Below are 20,598 nucleotides of genomic sequence, written 5' to 3' on the forward strand. Positions count from 1 at the left end.
AGTTTTTATGTAGCCTGTTGATTTTTGTCCATGGTATTCAGCTCCAATAATATGGTTTGCAAAAAAAGAGACATGTTTTATATAATTATTTTATCACATTGGAATCTAAAAGAATCGGAATCGATAAAATTAAAACGATACCCAACCCTAATCTGAAGTATCCCTGTACATTCTTACAATGCAAAAACCCTACACTGTAAAACATTTCCGTGATTTCACAGCATATAACTGTAATATTTCACAGTAAATTACATTATTATCACTTTACAGGCTTTTACTGTGATTTTCACAGTATAATACCGTATTCGGGAATTTTACTGTGAAAATAAAGTAGGCAGAGCCGTTACAGGAAATTACTGTGAATTCCTTCCCGCCTCCCCGCGCTGTGTCTCTGACTGAGCTCTCTCGTCTTCTCCATTTCTCATCCGAGTCCAACTGATTCAGCGGTAAGAGTTGAAATGTCAAATTAAATGCCTTTTTTACATGATAGTGCATGTAATTTAAAACTATTAACCAAGTAGAGTTAGTTGTAGGCTCTGTTGTCACGTTGTTAGCAGTTAGCTTACTTGTGTAGGTCTGAGCGCGCCAATTTTTTTTAACCGTAAACAGACGTTGATTGTAGTAATTGTACCGTATTAAGTTAGCAGTAAGTAACTGTGAGACATTAGCTAATTTTTGGAACCTCATTTTGAAAAAAAAAGTCTTTATCTCAAGTTTAGCTTTCCTTAGTGCTAACAGCGATCAATTTCCCTTATTAACGTTAACTGAGCTTCTTCATAATTTTCTCCCCTGCTGTGTGTGTGATACGGAGCAGCCTTTGTCTGCTTCACGAACTGAAAAATGAAGTGCATATATATGTATATATATCTGGTAGTGCATGTAATTTAAAAGTATTAACCAAATAGTTAGTTGTAGCTTCCGTTGTCGCGTAGTTAGAGTTGTTAATGTTACCATAGGTTTGAGTGCGTCAAAAAATGTTTACGAGAAAGGAACAGACCTTGGTTGTAATATTAGTTTTACCGTCTTTTGATTTCGATTTTGATTCTGTGAGACATTAGCTACACCATCTGAACTTTTTGGAGCCTCATTTCGACAAATAAATAGGTCATTATCTGTTAACAGCTTTCTCTCTTTCCCTTTTAGGTTCTCTCTACAGCGGTGAACACTGGGGAATAAAGTTGTAAGGTAAATTGAGCTATGGCCTTCTCGTAGCCATTATGACAGTTATGATCAACCAGAGAAATTATAGTGTCGTGGATTAGGGTAAATGTAAAGTAAATTCACCTCAAATTAGTTAGCATGGGCTTCTTGTCATTTTCTCCAATGCTGTGTGATACGGAACTGAAAAACGAAGTGCGCATGTCTAAGTGAAGTTATTTTTTAGAAAAAAAACCCTTAACGTTACTCCTTTGATTGTCTTGTCTGGAAAATTCCACTGGAAAATGTGCTCCGCAGCAGTTAACGTTAGTTTAAGTACATTAAAGTTGGTTTTACAACTAGACAGTCCAAAGGACTTGCAGTGATTTGTAGTTAGATTATACGTTTATAATTTAATCGTTATCTTGTGATAGTGTTTGTATTTGTGAACCACCTCACAGCAGTAGTGACTAGTAGTGACTAGTTACAGGTAGGTAAAGTAGCTTTCTAGCTAACTACACAGTGCATTTTAAGGTTGACAACCTGAGTTGTCTTGTATATCTTCCATATTTTCACGTTTATCTTTACCTAATGTGTATATATTGTTTATTAATTTTATGTGGTTCAGTAGCGTTTAGATTTTCTTTATATATAATATATTAACTTGGTGTTATTAGGGCAATCTTCTAGCTATATCAGTAATCACAGGATTGTTAGTTTTAAATCCCTGTTAGCTCTGTATTTTGTTTCATCAAAATTGCTCCCCAACTGCGTCAGGTGTGTGTTCACAGTGTGTGTGTGTGTGTTTTGTTCACTTATCACTGCTGTGTGTGTGCACTTGAATGAGTGAAATGCTGAGCACAACTTCCGAGTATGGGACACCATAGTTGACCACAAGTTAGAGCTGCACGATTAAACGTTAAAGGATTGCAATCTCGATTCAAACACCCATGTAATCTGATTTCTAACTGAAAATGATTCCCTGTATCTAGTAAGCCTTTGAAAAAGTCTTTCCGGAACAAATTCAAATCTGTGTTCGTGCTGTCACTGACAGAGAGCAGACAGTTACCATGTTTAGGTAAGAAACAGTTTCACAAACAGTCTTTTCAACTAGTGGAGTTTATACCAAAAAGTTCTATTTTGGTCTCATCTGACCACATGACCTTCTCCCATGCCTCCTCAGGATCATCCAGATTGGCGAACTTCAGACAGGCCTGGACATGTACTAGCTTGAGCAGGGGGACCTCTCTCTTCAGGTCATTGGCCAGGTCCTCCCGTGTAGTTCTAGGCTGATCCCTCACCTTTCTCAGGATCATTGATAGTCCACGAGGCCAGATCTTGCATGGAGCTCCAGTCCGAGGGAGATTGACAGTCATCTTGAATTTCTTCCATTTTCTAATAATTGCGCCACCAGTTGTTGCCTTCTCACCAAGCTGTTTGCCTGTTGTCCTGTAGCCCATCCCAGCCTTGTGCAGGTCTACAATTTTGTCCCTAGTGTCCTTAGACAGCTCTTTGGTCTTGCCCATAGTGGAGAGGTTGGAGTCTGATTGATTGAGTGTGTGAACAGGTGTCTTTTATACAGGTAACGAGTTCAAACAGGTGCAATTAATACAGGTAATGAGTGGAGGATAGGAGGGCTTCTTAAAGACAAACTAACAGGTCTGTGAGAGCCAGAATTCTTGCTGCTTGGTAGGTGATCAAATACTTATTTTATGCAATAAAATGGATATTAATTATTCAAAAATAATACAATGTGATTTTCTGGATTTTCTTTTTATATTCTGTCTCTCACAGTTGGGGCGTACCTATGATGAAAATTACAGATCTCTCCGTTATTTGTAAGTGGGAAAACTCTTATTTGCCCCACTGTATAGGCTACCTTTATTCACCTTGTACAGTTATTCATTGTTTATATAATTTTCTTATAGTGTTTTTATTCGTACAGTTACTGTGGCCAGCCTAAGGCACACCTGTGCAATAAGCATGCTGTCTAATCAGCATGTTGATACGCCACACCTGTGAGGTGGATGGATTATCTCGACGGAGAAGTGCTCACTAACACAGATTTAGACAGATTTGTGAACAATATTTGAGAGAAATAGGCCTTTTGTGTACATGGCGGATTGAATGCTTCCGGTGGCTTCACTGCCTGTCGGCAGTTTAGAATGCAATGAGCGATCCAGTCATTATATATACTGTAGATCAGTGGTTGCATCCCTACTTTCTGTTTAATGGCCATTCTTTCCCGTTGGGTGAAGTTGGTTATATTTGTCTGGTTAGGTAACGTAACCTTGTTTCCCTGAGATAAGGGAACGAGTGTTGCGCCACTTGCAGTGCTATAAGCTGCAAGCGAATCGATGACTGTCGCTTCAGTCGAATAATCTAGAGCCAGTTGAATAAACTTTTCAGACTAGTCTTAAAAAGTTAGTCATCTATTTTTTTTTCTTCAAGACTGGACATATAACTTTTTAAATTCAGTTATGAAAAGATAGATTGGTCTTATTTTTATTGGAAAAGTAAGACTAATTTTCTCTTGGTAGCTGCTAGTTGGTCAAACTAGTTCACAGACACTAGACACAGTCTTAACATGGTGGCTAAGTTTATGCAACTGGCCCCTGATGAATGCCGCTGCAAGCCGACTTATATAGTGGTCGGCTCCGCCCTTTCTGGCAGGCTAAAGTGCCATTGGTTTGTGCAGCTACACAAATGTGAACAAATCAGGCTTCAGTACAGACTAAAACAGGAGTTTTCCCCATATGTTTTCTCGCAAAGCTCGTTCCCTTATCTCAGGGAACCGAGGTTACGTTAGTAACCGAAGCGTTCTCTTTCACGTCTTCTTGCACTTAGTTAATAGTCAAAATCGGCAGAATGTTTAAATTGGCAAAATGTGTGCAAATGATACATTATGTCAATTCAAATTCAAGCTCTGACAGCTTTATCATAAGCAATGTCCCACATTTTAATTTTGCATATATTTTAATTTTCCCTGAAATTACAAAACCATAATTAATGATTAAATAATAAATAAAAACTTGCAAACTGGAATTATCGGGGTTTAAAGATCCATACTGTTCTAGCAAGGCAAGGCAAGGCAAGTTTATTTATATATCACATTTCGTACACAGTGGTAATTCAAAGTGCTTTACATAAAAGGAAGTAAAATAGTTATTAAAAAATAAAAAAAATAATGATAATCACAACAGTAAAAACAAGGAATTAAAAAAATAATAATAACAATAAAAACAAGGAATTTAAAATCATTTAAAATGAATTTAAAACAGTTAAGAATAGAAAATGATTACATAAAATACAGTGCAATCAGTTCGGACGTAGCAGTGTTCATTCAACAAATGCACAGTTAAACAGATGAGTTGAGTCTTGATTTAAATGTGGCTAATGTTTTAGCACATCTGATCTCTTCTGGAAGCTGGTTATACTGCGGGCCGCATAATAGCTAAAAGCAGACTCCCCTTGTTTTATGTGAACCCTTGGTGTTTCTAACTGACTCGATCCTAATGATCTGAGTGGTCTGTTCGGTTTATATTCAGTGAGCATATCAGCAATATATTTAGGTCCTAGGCCATTGAGTAACTTATAAACAAGTAAAAGTACTTTAAAATCAATCCTAAATGTAACTGGAAGCCAGTAGGACCTGAGGACTGGAATAGGAAAAATAACCAACCAATGCTTTGGGAGAGGGTGTGTTGTGCTGATGATAGCTGTGTGGACGGAGCACAGGAACTGGGTCAGTGTGGACTTCAGAAATGAACTGGTGACGGTTAAATACAGTCACACCTGCCAGAATCTCACACACTGGGTCTCATGGCTCTGGTTGAAGCTGCCAGATTCGACAAAACCAGACTACAGGTTCTAGATGCACTGAATCCAGTATAAATGAATGTGTTCACTAATGAAGAGCCATAACCTAGTCACTGCTTAAGGAAATCATATTCAGTTCCTAATATTTAGTAGACTGAAAATATCCTGTGTTATATCACTCAAACCTGGCAAACTCAGTGCCAGTCACCGAGTTGGTTTATGTGATTTAAATCATCCAATGTCACTGCAAACAGGCTTTCCATCTAACATAAATCAACATTTATGTAGTTTAATAATAGTTATCACTCATCCACGTATCCTGCAAAGTCATGTCTGCTGACCTGCAACAGAGCAGGGCTACTCTAAAAAGAAATTCAGGGAACCTATCACCAAGTTCATTTAATTAAACCTGTTGCAAACACTAAACACAAAACTAAAACTATTGTTAGTATATTATTTTAATATTTTTAACTACTTGAAAATAAATCTGTTAAATAAAATTAGTTATTAATTATATGAATAATTATGCATAAATAATAATACATCAAAACATTAGCAAGTATCTTCAAATATTGTTCAATTATGTAAACACTGCATTAAAACGATCAAATGAAAGTAATAAAATGAAGCAATGTTACGGGTAACAGAACACGCTTCTATTGCACTTACACTGTAAGACTTAATGCACAGATATATTCTGACACAGATTGGCTTTGTCCCATCATTGCTATGGTTATCACTGTCAAACATTGCAATTTCAGATCATCACTCATGAAACTTTGCAGTGTGTGTTTAACAGCATGAAAAATTTAACTTTTATTCAAATCATGAATAGGTTATACAGAAATCGAACAAAAATGCTCCCTTAGTCATAATCAATGAAGTTGATATCACTTCAGCTCAAGCTCACTGACTGAGAGAAAAGTCATATAATCACATAATCAGTCTATTGGTACCGTGGAAAGACTAGTATATGTTTTAAAATTCAAGTATCGACTACTGAAGTACCAGTACTTTTGACAACACTACTCTCTATTGTCTATCTACAGCAACCCTAATTTGACACTAACTCACCCCTAAATGTTGAAGAATGAATGTAATGTTAGCCAGTCAGACACTATGTTTCTGTGTAAGTGGGCGGTTCTTGGCCAAAATAAGCTGCAAAGTGGACCAGACTTTATGCTGACAGTCAAACATCAGCAGACCGGACCATCAGTGACCCTAAAACAACTCAAACCCCATCCAGAGCCCTGACCCTCAGGTGAGCAGCTGTCTTATAGCCTCTCGCCTGGAGATCACACGGGGAAGGCCACTAGTTCAAAAACAGATTGCAGGGATGTGAGGAGGCTGGCATCAGATGAAAGTAATTACCAGGGATAAATATACTGAGAGGTGGGGGATTACAGACGGACAGGGACTAAGTTTAGCGTTCTGAGCTGCCAGAGTGGCCAGCTGGTCATTGAGACGCTCCGTAACGGTGACCCGCCGTCCAATATTAGCATACCGCAAACAAACAACTTCTAGAAGCACCTCAACCAGCGTCTGTTAAAACATTGACCCCGTTTTAAAAGTGAACTGTCAAGAAAATGGCCAGGTCGTATTTTACCACAAAATCATAATACAAAAGCAAAACAAAAAAATAACAATTAGACAGATTTAAGCACATTAATAACAAGTGAGCACATTCCCTCCAATAATCCTTATAGTATCTCCACATCACTTATCCAGCCATTTTTATACTGTAATACTAACACGTTGTGTGGAATACTACACAAATGTAAAATATCCAGCCAATACAGCAAAAAATATATTTTCAAACCTATTTTAAAAATATATAAAAATACACAAAAAAGGTCCAAAAATATATTTGCCAAAATATGTTAAAAACATTTTATAGTTATATATTCATAATATATACATTTTATCTTTATTTTCTAAAATGTTCTAAAATATATATTTTTAAAGCATTTAAAATATATTTTGCCCAAAATATTCATTTATTAATTCATTCTTGCCATATGGGAGTGCTTAATTTTCACTGGGTAGCATAAGAAAATTACTCAAAAAAAATTCATCCTTCTATCAAGACTTTTCTTATTAGCAGTGTTTGCTAATTCAAGCATTACCAGCACTATTGTTCATAGTTAGTCATTTAAACAATCCCCTAAACCTAACTTGAGAAATTGTGGTGTGTAACATCCAGAAAGACCTCTGAGTGTCAGAAGTGTGTCAGTAGAACAAATCCTCTCTGCTGTTTAGATAGGGAGCAGTTCGCTATAATACAAATATATTTATAATATATTTAATATATTTTATAATATATATTTTATATTTTATATAATATATTTAAATATATTTATATATATAATACAAATACATATAATCCGGGGCAAAGAGGTTACACAACAACACAGTCTGAGAGAAGAATAAGGAGCTTGCGTTAGGAAAGACTCACTTGGCCGCTGCGCTCGCTCGGGCCAGTGTTGGGCTGAGCTGTGGTCCTTTGACCCCTGTGACGGCCGTCTGTGATGCTGGGCATGAAGCCCTGACCGAAGGGGTCAGAGAAACCCCCCATCATCTGCCGCATGCGCTCATGATGCAGCTGGAATGGGTCGCTAAAGGAGAAGATCAGAAAACAATACCATGAATAACAATATCATTGTGTCTGTAATATTGCTCTGATCGTTGTGATGGTGCTTCTCAACCAGTGATTCTGTTCAGATGAGTCATGAAACCAGATGTTGATATGAACAAAACTACACGAGGCACGAGAAAGAAAATATGACCCAGACTACATTAAATACAGATTCGCTTGCAGTGAGGACAAGCATGATTTGTGTGTGTTTGGACTGTTGGGAATCATCAAAACAACAGTCTCAATCAGTCTGTGTCATGCTTATATAGTTGTCCATACTGTTGGGTAGTTCATGATAATATTAAACACTTTAATGTCTGAATTTACATTTTGTTTAGGACATTTTGTTACTTTTGTATGATATACAGTGGCTGTGTTGAACAGTTGAGAAGCACTGCTCTGCATGCATTGAGAACAGCAGAAGTGCCTACCGTGATGAGTTTCTTAAGAACAGAAAAAGAGAGACAAGAAACTTTATTACTCTTTCTAAATGACAGCATAACAGGATGAAGACCAGTGCATTCATCTCTACAGAAGACTCCGAGTTAAAGCTGACACTCATGCATGAAACGGCCCACTATATGTGACTCTGGACACATATAATAAAAGCGCTTTCCATTGATGCATGGATGATGTATGGTTTGTTAGGATAGGACAATATTTGTCTGAGATACAACTATTTGAAAATCTGGAATCTGAGGGTGCAAAAAAATCTAAATATTGAGAAAATCTCCTTTAAAGTTGTTCAAATGAAGTTCTTAGCAATGCATATTACTAATCAAAAATGAAGTTTTGATATATTTACAGTAGGAAAATTACAAAATATCTTCATGGAGCATGATCTGTACTTAATATCCTAATGATTTTATGGCATAAAATCAATAATTTTGACCCATACAATGCATTATTGGCTATTGCTAGAAATATACCCGAGCAACTTATGACTGCTTTTGTGCTCCAGGGTCAGATATATGTGAGTCTGCATGGACATGATTAAGAGCTTGTGCTACTGCACCAAGTGAACATGAATCAATAAATGCAATAAAAATAAATTTGATTTATTTACTGCACTAATAACATAGCAAACAGTGTTGAAGACTTACAATCCCGCATGGAAATGAAATATATGACATATATTGCCCTCAAGTGTGATATTGCCATATATGTTATATATATAATTTTCACAAATGTACATTCTCAATTTTATTAAAACAAACAATATATACAAACATCTTTGTGTTTTGTTTATTTATCTAATTTGAAAAGAAAATGTCTATGTTTTATATTTACTTAACATATACTATCAACATGCATCGATGGGTTTTAGGATGAATATACATATATGTACGAAAATAATATACCATTTGTAGAGGCTAGATGTTAATATATAAAATTGCTTCAATTTTTTATAATTTTCAAGTATGAATTATACTTCATATGACGACAATATATTTCATGTTAATTTAACAAACATCTGCGTATGGGATGTCGGTTAACAAAACCAAATTAATAATAATAATAATAAATACCACGGAATAACTCTACTAATGAAATAAACCCTTAATATGATATGGTTTGAATCATAATATTTACGAAATATGACGCACTAAAGGTAATTTACAAATAGCTCATGAATTGATATGTTATAAAACGAGTTTATTAAGGTTATATTTTGATATTTCTGCAGCTTGTTCGGTCTAAAGGTGTGTGTGAGAGACTCACGCAAAGAAGGGGTCGTCTTGGAGCTGTCTGCGGCGGCTGTTGAACATCTCGCTGCTCGGACGGACTCCTTCTGAAGGACGCGCTGCAGTCGCTATCGAAACCCCACACCGAGTGCACACGTGACCAGCTTCCAGCGTTTGATTGGCTGAACTCTGACGCGTTGGCCCCGCCTCTCGTGTGCAGTGCTGTCTAGTGTCTACAGTGTTTTGATGGAAAGTCTTCTTGTTATCTAGAAACTTCCACATATTTATCTCACTTTTATTACAGCATTCTTTGTTCACTGTCACTGCAATATGCACAATGTTTTAGAACGGTTTATGCAGTTTTACTGTGCAGCCTAGTTTAGCATGTGTGTGTATAGGATATGATGTGCATAATGTCTTTATACTGTAACTGTGATCAGACAAAGTGGTCATGAAATAGAGTTATAACATCGCATCTGTTAGTTTGGAAATATAATAGCCTAGGTAACAGATGACAAGTTATCCTATTTAATAAGTAGTGTAATAAGTATAGTTTCACTATTTCATTTACTTTATTAAAATAAAGTAACTGATTACATTTGATTACTTTTCTAAATGTCTAATATTTTCAGCTGTTGGATCATTTTGAAACATTTAAAGCAGGCAGGGTTAACCTTACATTAGAGCTCAACACTGATTACTGGCAGACTTTCACAATCCTTCATCACTTTAATTAAGATTATAATCATTTATATTTAAAGCACAGCCGCCACAAAATTAGAACTTACTTTGGGATCATTCTGAGGTTAAATACAGGTCATAAAATCATTAAAACCATAACAAGATATAATAACAATGCTAATGGGAAAAATAATAATCTTAAAATAAATAAAAAAATAAAACATATATAAACCCAAATAGGAAATAAAACAGTTATTGAATAAGCATGTGTCCTATTCTGTGTCCTAAACTCCTGAAACATTGGTGTCTCATATTTTAGAGCAGTCAATGCAATTTATGAAAGAAATCAATTAAATCTGTATATGTGTGAAAAAAAGATATAACCCCCCTTTTGTAATCGCTAATATTTTCATAAGTATTTATAATTTAATTACATTTGTTTTCTTCATAGTAACTGCAATTGATTACAATTAAATTTATTTTAAATTAAATTACATAATTTAACTAGTTACTCCCCAACACTGATATCTGTACAGAAACACCACTAAATGCAGTGTGCAGCAGAAGAAGAGTACAGGGTCTCTCTGTTATCAGTCCACTGAAGGAGGTGTGTGTAAGAACATCCAGCAGAGACCCGATACTCCGGCACCTGTCACACACACACGCGTGCACACACACACACACACACACTCACTCAACCTTCTGTCAATACAATACATCAAATAAAAACACTCAAGCATGCAGCATTCGTGTGTTTGAACAGGCATGTGTTATTTTTTAAGGTAATGTCAGCAAACATCATTCACCCTAACCAGAATCTGGTCCCTGAAGGATTTGGTGCTTGTTTTGTTTGCATACATGTATATCTCCTTGACTCACATGTTGGGTGCTTTAATTCTATGCCAGTGCTGTGAACCGCCTGATCTTTCTATTTTTAGCTCTGTTGATTAATAGAGTGATCACAGATAGGCATTAATGAGATGGACAGACGTATACTTACACTGATTCTAACAGCAGAAAATGGCTTCAGCAAGCAGACTGTGTACTTCAGCACCTTCAGCACATGTGTGCTCCCTGTGTTCAGGAGAACAGGGCCATCTAGTGACTCTAGACTGTAATTATAAGTGTTAAAGAAGTGTTAGTCTGTGCTCCAGCTTCTTAGTGATCAGCTGAAGATTATGTTTTGAATTGAAAACATCATTCTGAAGACCCCTGTTTGCTTTCCCCCTTTTTATGTTAGTCACAATATGCATTATTATTATTATTTAAATAATATAATACATTGTTATACAATATAATGCTTTGTTTTAAAATTCAAGGTCCCCCCCCCACTTTTACCAGCTGTCCGTTTAATAAACTTTCTGCCTCAACAGAAAACTCTGTTCACAGGAAGAGGAGGCTGCAAGGGCAAGATTACTGGAAAGGCTGTGGTTTCTGATAATGAAGCAGACTTAAGGACAGGAAAAATAGCCCTGTCAATGTTGGTCTAACACTGATGTATTTCATGAACTGATGCACAAGGCTTTTTCATGTTTCACTTTTTACCAGTTCAATTGCAAGACAAAGAATAATGTGTGGTACTGGTACGATCCTTTTAATTCATTTCATTATTTCTGGTTCTCCAATAAACTGCAAATTATATATATATATATATAATTCCAGGTGCTTACATCTTTCTGTACAAAAATATATATATTACAAAATTAATTTTTGGAAAGTATGAGGAGAAAGCTGTTAATGAGCAGCTAAATCCTGGTTGCTGTTGCAGTGGGCTCTGTTTGGCATCTCTATTTTGGTGGAGGTCTCTGTCAGAGAGGCGTGTGGCAGCGGATGCCGGCTTAGCGTTGCAGTGAGCTTCTTGCGGAAGCCTCGACACAGGAACACATAGATGAGCGGGTCCAGGCACACGTTAGTAGATGATATCCAGAGCGTGATCTCTTTGGCATAGTACAGCTGGTTTTGGGCCCAGCACTGGGAAGTGTTGCGGGTCTGACTGAGGGTGTAAGGGACTCGGGCCAGGTGGAAGGGTGCAAAGCAAACGAAGAAAACACCCACTACCACAAACACCTGTGGAGAGGAAGGTTTAGCATTGGTTAACACACTGTACACCAGAAACCAGAGCTAGTCAAATCAAGAATATAATGCAGTTCAACTACAGTGAAGCCGTTTACAGACCGTCTGAAACAGTTTGTGACTTGAGCCCTGGAGCACAGAAGCAGTCATCAGTAGCACAGGTATATTTGTAGCAATAGCCAACAATACATTGTATGGGTCAAAATTATACATTTCTCTTTTATGCCAAAAATCATTAGGATATTAAGATCATGTTCCATGAAGATATTTAGTAAATTTCCTACTGTAAATATATGAAAACTTCATTTTTGATTAGTAATATGCATTGCTAAGAACTTCATTTGAACAACTTTAAAGGAGATTTTCTCAATATTTAGATTTTTTTGCTCCCTCAGATTCCAGATTTTCAAATAGTTGTATCTCAGACAAATATCGTCCTATCATAACAAACCATCCATCAATGGAAAGATTATTTATTATGATGATGTATAAATCTCTTATGACTGGTTTTGTGGTGCAGGGTCACATATATGATCCTATGATGAATGAACTGATTCAGCGCTGCCGTTCCTTCAACAGTCACTGAACTGAGAAAACAGTCTCGGACCAAAGACCCATGAGCTGCTGATGTGCACATACGTGAACCGAATGCTTGAATAAAGCGGCCAAATTAAAATTTTTATGGTAACTCATTTTGTGTATTAGATGCTATTTACACTAAGTGCAAATAGCGATGGATTCTATTTACACTGTTAAAATAGCAAGATTTTCTGCTATTTATACTACTTATTACAAATAGTGGCAATTATCTGCACCTCAGTATTGTAGTACATTATAAAACAGTACGCAATAATAACATACTGAGTGTAAATTATAGTTTTAATTCAAATAATTAAATGGATGCCACCTTATTGGGACAATAAAGCCTTCCCTACACCTACCCTAACCCTACCCGATACTTTATTTTCAACTTTTTGATTATTTCCTTCATTTTTATTGAAAATAAATGTATTTCCGATGCTATATGAGATTTGAAAAGGAAGAAAAAAAGTTTGGCAAAAGGTGGGTCGATTGCGTTAATAAGCATACCTTACCACCAACGCCACTGAAACTGATGCTGAGTTATCATCTTTTTTTAGTGTTGACTAACCCAACCACACATTAGTGGGTGGAGTAAGTGTAAATAACCTTTGCCAACAAGGCAGGCTATTTGCATTTAGTGTAAATAGACACTATACAGAGTGTCTATTTACACTAAATGCAAATAGCCTGCCTATTTGCATACATATATATATATATATATATAGCCTCTGATTTGCACACTCTGCAGGAAGGCATGTGTCTGCTCTCAGACTTCAGTGTAAATTAAACGCCATTGATTATAAAAAGAACAATCTTTGATCGCTTTACAAATGTATATAAAATTATCCCAGTATGGTTTTCAGTCTAACTTCTGGTTTTTACTTCTGCTAACAGGAACAGTGTGAAGTTGATCGTTTAGTCAATGGGTTGATTGATTGGGTAATGCAGTAATAGAGGTAAACCCAGGGCTGACATATTTTGCATTCAACATAAAATTGAAGCAATAATAATACAAAACAACTCAGCTAATCACAATGGCTAATCTTGTCTGTGACTGGCTACCTTGCTTGACACTATAAAAAGAAACTTTGGTGCTCTCCAGAGCGCAAACACAAGTAAGCAGTGAAGTGTTTGCAAATATGCTATTATTACAGTTCCAGTTGAGGGTCCTCTTGCTTTCATTTGAGGGTGATATTCACCGTGTGAGAAAATAGACGTGTGGCGTGAAAGCATGAGAATAGTGCCAACTGCATGAGTCTCATGCTGGATGTGTTTGATCCCCAGTAAACCACTGTGCCACAAATCTATGGTGATGTGGTTTATATGCATGCAAACTTATCCTTATTAAAGAAGTTAGATAGTATATATCTTGCTGCAGTACGATTTGTGACAAATACATCCTCACGTTCCCATCATTGTACTTTGTACAAAATGGTTGGTCCTCCTTGTAACAAAAGATAAAAATGCACATATTTACTGCCAATGCATTACTAGGTAAACTGCCAACTTATGTTTGTAATCTTTTATCATATTATACTTGTAATTATAGCACTAGACATTCTATTAAATTGCATTCGACTGTTCTTAGAGTATGTTCGGAGTTTCCTCCTATGGCCCTAGGCTATGAAATGAAATGCAGAGTATTATGATGTTAGAAACAATTCCATCTTTAAATATTTTTAGAAACCTTTTGGAGCTCTATGTGGAAGAAACGTGAATGTTTTATGTAAGTTTTTTAATTTCTTATGATGTTGGATGATATTTTTTATTCTTTACTATTGTTCTTGTTCTATGTGTGTCTAATCTGTATGTGAAACTCTCTGTGCTGACATTTTGGCCAGGACTCCCTGGTAGAAGAGATATATATCTCAATGGGACAATTCCTGGTAAAATAAAGGAAATAATAAATAATAATACACTGATCACAGGTTTCATGATCATGAAATGAAGTTTCAGATTTTCATATTATGATCTCAAGGTTAGTTTTTAGAAAGCTATGGAATACATGCAATAATGTTGTATGTATAGTTTCTTGCACAGACCGGTTGTTTCCCTTCATAAGACCTCAACTTATCATCAGGATCTACAGATATTAATTTGGTGTTGCCTGATATGCTTCTTTTTAGAACTAAACAAACCATTCCAGAAGCTGAGACTTTGTCATGACAGCTGTTCAGACAAACATAATTAGTTAATTTAAAAAAATAATAATAATATATACAGTGCCCTCCATAAGTATTGGAACAGTAAAGACAAAATTGCTCTGTTGGCTGTGGAGTCAAGACATTTGCAAATATGATTAAAAGATGAATATGAGACAAAACTACAGAATGTCAGATTTTATTATTAGCCGTTTCAACACATACATGTTTTACCAAATAAAAAGAGCAGCACTTTTAGAGTTCATCCCACTCATTGATGTGAGCATAAGTATTGGGACAGTTGAACATAAGGCAGATATAAAAGATTAAAAGCTATTATTTAGTTGCAGATCCCTTGCACACAATCACAGCAGTGAGTCTGTGACCCATAGACATCACCAGACTCTTGCTCTCATCCTTTGAAATACTTTTCCCATCCTTTAATGCAGCCAATTCCAATTGTTGCTTGTTTTGGGGAGTTTCTGCCTTTCCTCTCCTCTTCAGCTGCTGAAATTAATGTTCAATCAGATTTAAATCTGGAGATTGACTTGGGCAATCTAACACTTTCCATTTCTTTGCTCTTATAAACTCCTTGACTGAACTGGCAGGGTGTTTTGGGTCATTGTTCTGATGCAATATGAAGCACTTCACAATGAATCTGGTGGCATTTTCTTTAATATTGGTAGGCAAGATGGTTTTGTACCCTTCCAAATTCATTCTGCTACTGTCATCATACATTAAGTCATCAGTAAAGTTGTTCCAGAGACAGCCATGCATGCCCATGCCATGACACCACCTCCACCATGCTTTACAGATGAGGCTGTATGCTTGGGATCATTGCAGTTCACTTTTTTTCTCCACATTAGTGCTTTCCCATCACTTAGATAAAGGTTCATCTTTGTCTCATCCGTCCATAAACACAGTTCCAAAACTCTTCTGGCTCACCTTTGTGCTTTTTTGCAAACTCTACTCTTGTCTTTCTATGTTTGGTGCTGGTCAGAGGTTTGCATCTTGCTGTGTAGCATCTGTAATTCTGTGTCAAAGTCTCCTGAGGACAGTAGATTGTCAGAGCATCACCCCAGCTTTCTGGAAGTTGTTGGTGATTTTACAGACACGTCTTTTAGGGTTCATTTTCACAGCTTTTATGATTTGTCTGTCATCAACTACTGTTGTTTTCTCGGCCGATCAGGTCGTTGTTGGTTGCTGGTGATTTCCAAACTCTTGATTTCTCCATGCCCTTTGTTTTTGCTAGAGCTCTAACTGACTTCCTCTTTTCTTTTAGCATCCGGATTGCTTGCTTTTCTCTCAAAGTCAGCTCCCTCATCTTCATCCTGGTTTGTAAGTGTATTTACTTGTCTCAGTGTTTAGCGCATTTGCCGTTTCTAGGAAACGCTTATTTAGTTTACTGTGGAGAGTTGCTGAAATGGCGTTTGGTCTCGTACTGTATCGTGTATCTTGTCAGTGTGTGCACTTGCTTGGCCATTTTTAGTTGATAAACAGGAAAGTGGGTCCAGCTGAATTAAAATGGTGATTTGTTGGATTGGTATAAAAAAGGTTATTATACCGCGGCAGCGGTCGCGACAGTCGTCGTGTGAAGCCCTCCTAATGTGAAGACCGAAGAGTGTAAAGACCATCAACTCTACCGTACGACTCCACCGGGCAGGGACACCGGCAAGGGATAGAAGTATCGCTTTTTATTGTAGTTTTTTCATTTATATGTTTAGTATTGAAATGTTGTTATATGCATGTGTCAATTTTATTTCATTTCTTTATTTTCTTAAATATGTGGGTATATAGTATTTATAGAGTTGTAACTTTTAGTTTTAGTTACTTTTTCTTATTTGTAAGTAGCTTTGGACAAAAGTGTCTTGACTCCACAGCCAACAGAGCAATTTTGTCTTTACTGTCCCAATACTTTTGGAGGGCACTGTACATATTTTTTCCAATTCAGATAAAGCAGTACCCAAACATGTAAAAACAAATCAAATTACGTCTGATTGCTTTACATGCCAGCCTCTTCCTGTCTAAATAGACACTTCTTGGTTAATGACATGCATAAGACTGATTCTGCACAGCTGGAACATGTATGTTTGAATTCATAGTTTTTGAAAACAGTAGGCAAAAATCACACAGATGACCTACTGTTTGTCAGTTCCTTAAGTGTGCATTCAATTGACACTTTACCATCACAGGAGACCAAAGGAGAGCATTTGTGAATGGCGACGCAACTGATGCTGATAGGTCATGTCATGACAGTGACAACATGGTAAATAGCTGCATTACCATAATTCCAAGATGACAACATTCTACTCGGAGCTGAATTATGTGTTTATATGGCAACACTATCAATGTCAAAGTGGGCCCAAGTCATCTCTGAGTAGTACAAGAAACCGCCAATGAATATTGTCAAGTGGAATTTGCATGCCACACCACTCCCTGCACGTACGGTTATATAAGATGGCAGTGTGCATCCAGTCATTCAGATTTGTCCTAAGGTGCTGAGAATGCATCCTGGCCATCCAGCGGTAGTTCAAGGTTTTGGCAGGAGGGATGTAAAATCTCTTAGCATCTCTGAGCAAAAATTAGTGCCATTTCGTTGCTGAATGATTCAGGGTATTTGAGCCAATGATTCAATAACCCATTCATAAAGACTTCTTGAATGAATCCACGTCTGAATGAATTGTTTGAATGACTCAATGACTCACTTGCTGCCATCTACTGGCGGTTCACTTTCACGTTTAAAAGTAGCCTATCAATGCATTTTTTTCCAACATTTCATATCTGTATATTTAAAAACTGACTTAAAACACTAAGCTCATAACATTATTTGTACAATTAAATGTTCAGGTGTAAATGCATTCATGCTATATTTCAGCCTCATTAAACTGTCTGTGTAAATGCATCTGAATGCCACTTCAGCTTCTGCTGTTTCTTCTGCAGAGGCAAGATTGGTTTTGTTGATAGAGATTTAATTTGATTGGTTGAAAAACAGCCCTATAGTGTCTTATTATATTAAGTGAAATTATAAATAAAATGCAAGAATTTCGTTATGGAGGAAAGCACTTGCTTTAGTTGGGTTCTTGACCCTTGACATCTTAACGTTAATGTTTCTCTGACTGTTATAACTGTTTCTGAAGCACATTTGTTATAGCTAAATCTGTGAAAAGACAAACTGATCAGATGGTCATGGTTACTTATTGGTGAATCAGTCATCGAGTAGTGTCCTGACTAATTGACCTCATCCAAAGACTGATCTCTGAGAGCATTATCTATATTTAAAAATTTCACTTTATAATAACTCTAGAATATCACTGCACGAAACATTGTCCAGCTTTAATATTATGAATGATTTTGAGCCATTAGGCAGGAACTACTTGGACACGTAGACTTACGCTGATATCAAGATTCAGTGTATGAACCTCAACAATGGTGACAATCAACGAAAAGCTTGTTTTGTGATGTTCAGTGTTGATCTGAATATTTTGTTGACTGTCACCATTGTTGAGGTTCATACACTGAATCTTGATATCTGTGTGAGTCTACATAGTCTCATCCAAATAATTTCTGCATAACTTAATGTTGAAAATATTGAAACAGTGCAAAGGTTCATGCAGTGGTATTCTAGGGCTACTATAATGTGTAATAATTAAATTGAAAAAATGTTTTCTGAAATCAAACTCTGAGTGAGATCAGGGAAGCAGGCCACTACGTGATGATTGAATCATCAAATTATTTTTTCTTCTTATAACTGTTGTTATAACAAATGTGCTTCAGAAACACACAGTTACAGCAGCCAGAGGAAAACTTAAGTTAAAAAGTCAAGGGTCAGGATCCCAACTAAAGCAAGCGCTTTCCTCCATAACAGTGACTTCAAACTTTATTATTTTCAATTAAACAGCGCTTAGGTTTCCTGGAGGTTAAGTGAGGGCTGCCATGTAGGGCCAGTGCTAAGGAGCCAACGTTTTGCCAGTGAGCAAATTCTCAGGGGCCCTGCGTTGGCAGCTCGTAAAGGGCCAGTGCAGGCTTGTTTGCAGGGACACCAACAGCACACATTTCTGAACTTAAAATTTTAGTTTGAACTTAACTCCAAGACCTGAAATTAATGAGTTAGATAAGGGAGGCATCCAAATAGTGTTGGTGTGTCTACATGAACATTGCTGGGAAACACTGCCCTGAATAACCAACTGTCAACCAACAACACTGAGTCACCAATTACCTGCATCTTTACAGAAAATCAGTGTTTGCACTCTCAGTGGTGCATAGATAGGGAACAGAAAGTGCACTATACCTTAGATGTGGTCTGCTTGCTGGCTGTGTCACTGCTGCTTTGTGATGCACGGTATGATTCAAACACTTTCCTGCTGATGAAGGTGTAGCAGACAACCATAAGTGCTAATGTACCCCAGAAAACAACCTGGCAGAAGTAGTTAAAGCCTTCATGCCACAGGAGTCCCATCTTCCCCTTCATCTTGGTGCATCGCAGCCTACCACCCGAGGAAATCTGTGGCATGCGGTTACTCAGGATAACATTTGGCAGAGCCAGCGATAACATAACCACCCAGACAACAGCGCACAGTATCTGACCCACTCTGACCCTCTGAAGAGCATATTTCCCAAACGGATGCACAATCTTTAAGTACCGGTCCAAGCTGATGAGTCCGAGGAGGAGGATGCTGATGTACATGGTAGTATAGAAGAGCACAGCTGAGTACCGGCAATGAAAAGCCCGGAGCTGCCAGGAACCCAAGCCTGCATCGGTCAGCGCCTTCACAGGCACGGTAAGGGTCATCAATAGATCGGCCACGACTACGTTTTTCAGGTACAAGACAAATGTTGACTTGCTTCGGATTTGGAAGAAAATCCATGCGGCCAGACTGTTCAACACAAAAGCCACCAGAAAGAGAGCCGCGTACAGGCAAGGGAAGAGTACAGACGTTACTCTAGTGTCCCGCTCGCACTTGAGTGAAGCATTCACCTGACTCGAGTTCATCTTTATGCCTGGAGGAAGAACGTCAATACAGCTGAACAGTTTATCTACATACAGCTACAAACAGCACAACTACATTGATATAATGGAAAAAATATATATATTGTTCAATGGGAAAATTCATTAGTTATCCAATGCACTTTACATATAATCTCCTGTTCTATTTAACTCTATTGAAAAACCATTGCTAAAGCAAATAGAAGAAACCAGAAATAACAAAACCAAAGTACGCTAACAATGACGATCAATTTTGACACATTGCAATTCATTTGGAGAGAAGGTGGAAACAAATACAGATTTACACACACAGACATACAGTACATATATTGCAATTACAATGTATGCATGCGAGAACAAACACTCACCAGGAAAAGCGTTTTAGAGACTTGTGAGAACAGCTCAAAGAGGAATTAATAAATGGCTTAACACTTTCCGGCAGCTGTATCCATAGTGCAGTATGCACTTCTGTGTGACCGCACACACACACACACACACACACACACAGAGAGAGAGAGAGAGAGAGACACACACACACACACACACACACAGAGAGAGAGAGAGAGAGAGAGAGAGAGAGAGAAAGACTTTGTGACTTACTGTGGACATACCATATACTTCTATTGACTTTATCTAAAGATAATTATAATTACCACAGACTGAACCCCACCTTAACTCTACCCCCCCCCCCCCCCAAAAAAAAACCAAACAAAAAATCAAACAAACAACAACAAAAAAAAACTTTATGTGGTAAAGTATAATTGTTGTCTATTTGCTAACATAATTTGCATTTATTTGTTCCTGTTTTTTTGTTTGTTTTTTTCAATAAAGGATGTCCCTGGATGTCCCCCAAGAGAGGTT

General features: G+C 37.1%; 2 protein-coding genes across 2 annotated transcripts in view; both read right to left on the reverse strand.

Moving 5' to 3' along the window:
* Positions 1 to 9,437, reverse strand: part of LOC306854262 (myeloid leukemia factor 1-like) — a 29,397-nt gene extending 19,960 nt beyond the window's left edge. The window contains exons 1-2 of the mRNA XM_079392127.1: positions 9,314 to 9,437; positions 7,412 to 7,571 (exon numbers count right to left, since the gene is read on the reverse strand). Coding sequence (XP_079248253.1) covers positions 7,412 to 7,571; positions 9,314 to 9,360 — 207 coding nt within the window. The 5' untranslated portion in view covers positions 9,361 to 9,437. The remainder of the gene's footprint in view (positions 1 to 7,411; positions 7,572 to 9,313) is intronic.
* LOC306854260 (P2Y purinoceptor 13-like) lies at positions 9,370 to 20,253 on the reverse strand. Its single transcript, XM_079392125.1, has 4 exons — positions 20,106 to 20,253; positions 19,042 to 19,751; positions 10,958 to 12,024; positions 9,370 to 9,509 (listed from the first exon to the last, which is right to left on the reverse strand). Exons 2-3 carry the CDS (start codon positions 19,741 to 19,743, stop codon positions 11,692 to 11,694), a joined length of 1,035 nt encoding a protein of 344 aa, XP_079248251.1. The 5' UTR covers positions 19,744 to 19,751; positions 20,106 to 20,253; the 3' UTR covers positions 9,370 to 9,509; positions 10,958 to 11,691.
* Positions 20,254 to 20,598: the final 345 nt, after the last annotated feature.

This window comes from Barbus barbus (genome assembly GCF_936440315.1).
Source record: "Barbus barbus genome assembly, chromosome: 34".
In the NCBI taxonomy this organism is placed as follows: domain Eukaryota; kingdom Metazoa; phylum Chordata; class Actinopteri; order Cypriniformes; family Cyprinidae; genus Barbus; species Barbus barbus.

Bases quoted from the DNA above. Each gene is read 5' to 3' on its own strand.
- LOC306854260 (XM_079392125.1), bottom strand. From the start codon at position 19,743: ATGAACTCGAGTCAGGTGAATGCTTCACTCAAGTGCGAGCGGGACACT. The intron at 12,025-19,041 runs GTATAGTGCACT...TCCTCTCCACAG, and splicing joins GCAAGCAGACCACATCTAAG to GTGTTTGTGGTAGTGGGTGT.